Genomic DNA, 3,001 nt, shown 5'->3' on the forward strand with positions numbered 1-3,001 from the left:
TTATAACAGGCACCTATACTTTTACTTTGGAAGCCTTTATATTTGTTATTGATTCCATGAAGGGCATTCCTCAAAAAACACAGGCTCCATGGCCACCTGCCTTGCTTGTTTAATGGGGCCACTCTGAGATATCATAGCCTGGAGGAGACATTCTTTAACCAGTCCCATCAGAAAAAAATCACTCAGTGTTTACCTTCCAGGATCTCAGTCTAGGTTCTTCAAAGACATAAACGAGATTTTTGTAAATAGCCATCATTTGCAACATGTTCTAGAAGACCCTGCACTGAAACAAACCCACCATACTAAAGAATTATTTCAACTGTTGCCACTTCACCGTCTCAGGGGCATGCAGAAATTAAAAACAAATTGAACCTTTAGAAAATAAAATAAGATTTTTAAACGCAATCAAGGAATAGGTTATTTATGACCCAGTTTAAAAATATTTCTTGATAGAACTATTTGATCTAATTTGTTCTTCATGTTTTTATTACTTGAAAGAGGACAGACACATAAAGTATGAAACTCCTCAGCTTTATTAATGCAAACATATTTTTATTAAAGAATGAATGCATTTATGCTAAAGAATAGCTTACATATGTTGTAAAGCGACAAGCATATCTTCAAGAAGTGAGTCCTCCTCAATATGACTCCATGCTTATTCTACATGCCTGAAAACTGGGCCCACACACAGGGGCACACGTACACGCACACAAACGCAGATATGGACACACAGATATGCAGACCGAAATGCTGACACCATCGCTCCCTAGATTGGATTAGCTCTCATTTAAGGCTTCTTAGGTGCCGCAGTGCCCCTAACATTACCAGGATTGATAACAGACTTTTAAGAAGGAGCAGCATTACTTGGGAAAGTAGACATCTGCTCTTGGCCTCCAATGTACGTATTTTAACAAATACTTACAATTTCATTCTATGTTGACTCTGTGTTTATAATATTTAAAGAACCATGAAACTAAGATATCTCAGGATTTTTTTTTTAGTGAGAACTTCTCATTCAAAATAAAATAAAATGGGCGATTCTGACCCTAAGATATCATCAATTTTATGATAATGCAATAAGATTTCCCTTTAGGTTAAGATGACAGGGGTTCTCTAGACAAGCCAAGTTTATCTAACTCATTCTCTATCTAAGTGCAATGCTGAGTGATGGGGGCAAGGCTTCCTTGGTGATACCAAACTGGATTTGAAGCTTGCCATCAAGGATGCATCTGACAGGACCATTAATTAAATAAGTTACCATAAATCTCAGCTGGATAAAAGGAGAGCTGACATAGAGTGTGTTCACTTGCTGATCACTCATTCCCCTTTGCCAAGGCTTCTGTTGCTGGGGTTGTTGTTTTAAACTCCTGGTTTGTTTGACTGTTGCTTGATTGTTTTCTTCCTTTTGGTGTCCTGCAATGTTATGTTGAGATTCCATCCCTCTAGGGATGTTAGAAGGGGAAAGAGGGTGGACAGGGCAGGAGGAGGGAAAGGGAAGGGGTCATTAGTAATTGCAAGTATTCTAAGAAAATAGATGAAGTGAATACAATAAGAGGGTACTACTTGGTATATTTATGTAAATAAAAGCATTATCTGTAACTGTGAATTAACTGCCAACTATCAGGTTGTTAGTTGTAAAGCTCAATAAAGGCTGTGCTTATTTGCATACAGAGGAGGGCATCTGCCGTGGGAGAGGAACAGAGGGCCCTCCCGAGATGTTCCTTCCTCCCTGCGGCCAGCGTCCCCATCAGCACCCTGCCCACCCCACTAGAGATCCCATAGGTGCCCCTAACATTCTTGTGGAATTTCATAAGGCAGATCGGAATGGCCCATCCAATAACAGCTGCAGAGTATTTGCCTGAGAGTGGGGAAAACTGGCATGGAGCTCTCCCACACAGAGGCATTGGGAAATGAGAAAAACAAGAAGAGAGCCTAGAACCTTCCTCCCCATCCACACTCCCACCCTCCTCACAGTCACAGCAGCAGCAGGTTTCAATGGAACGTAATTACTTTAATGATACATTTCTTTAGATTTAGAATTGCTCTTCTGAATTTAAAAAGCTTGGTCAGCCAATAGTTTGGCAGTCTTTTCATCCCAAATTTGAAACGTTGCTTACTCATCTATTCCCTTGAACTCCGTGACCAATGCTGCCTTTGCTGAAGCATCTCAAGTTCATTCAGCCATCATCGGATTCCAATTCCTGGGAAACCTCTTCGGAGGAGCTGTTGCTGTGGATCCGCCCGTCGCTCTTCATACTGTGGAAAGTCTTCCTGAAGGCCTCCATCATGGCGTGGGCCAGTTTCTTGGCCTCGAGCTTGCTCTCGCACTCCACGGCGTGGCAGTCCATCTGGTAGGACAGGTCGTCATTGATCTCCCTGTAGACCCAGGCGAAGATGTTGGGGCTCACGTTGTGGTCGGCGGTGCAGTAGGCGATGCGGGCCACCTGGAAGGTATCCATGTGCACTGTGGCCTCCCCTTTGTGGTCGAGGTGATGGAGCCACACTTGGAATGGCCGGATTTCCAGGAGGGCATTGGCTGGAAAGACATCCTCTCGGGCTAGTGTGTGCTTCTTCCAGAGCTCAATGACTGGCTTTTCTGTGCAGCCTGACAAAAATTGCATGCCAGTGGTGGAGACTTTGCCCAGGTAGGTAACCTGCAGATGCAAGAGAGGAAGAAAACGGAGGCATCAGCAGAAGGCTCTTTGTTCTGATAGACTGAATGAGTAGGTGTTTCACACAGTCATGGTGTCACATTGGGAAGGTGAAGACACTTCTTTCTTGCTCCCTGAAAGAATAACTCATCAGAATTTCTACCTTTTCTCTCTAATGAGTTGCCTACTTGGCAAATGTATTGAAATTATTTGAATAGAGTTGGATTTTAAAATCTAGTTTCTAGAGAACTACTCTCCCTCTCTGTACTCCTTTTTCAAACCCCAATTAAAATGAAGAGTATGATCTTTTACATAATTTGGCATTTCTTTAACATCATAAAGTCTCTCAA

General features: G+C 42.5%; 1 protein-coding gene across 1 annotated transcript; it reads right to left on the reverse strand.

Annotated features, from left to right (window-relative positions):
- Positions 1 to 515: 515 nt before the first annotated feature.
- LOC115834157 (PTB-containing, cubilin and LRP1-interacting protein) lies at positions 516 to 2,712 on the reverse strand. Its single transcript, XM_030808918.1, has one exon. The coding sequence runs from the start codon at positions 2,619 to 2,621 to the stop codon at positions 2,178 to 2,180; it is 444 nt and encodes a 147-aa protein (XP_030664778.1). The 5' UTR covers positions 2,622 to 2,712; the 3' UTR covers positions 516 to 2,177.
- Between the last annotated feature and the right edge of the window lie 289 nt (positions 2,713 to 3,001).

Source organism: Nomascus leucogenys, unplaced genomic scaffold, assembly GCF_006542625.1.
Source record: "Nomascus leucogenys isolate Asia unplaced genomic scaffold, Asia_NLE_v1 001508F_33807_qpd_obj, whole genome shotgun sequence".
Classification (NCBI taxonomy): Eukaryota; Metazoa; Chordata; class Mammalia; order Primates; family Hylobatidae; genus Nomascus; species Nomascus leucogenys.

Coding starts and splice junctions, on each gene's coding strand:
- LOC115834157 (XM_030808918.1), bottom strand. CDS start 2,621: ATGCAATTTTTGTCAGGCTGCACAGAAAAGCCAGTCATTGAGCTCTGG.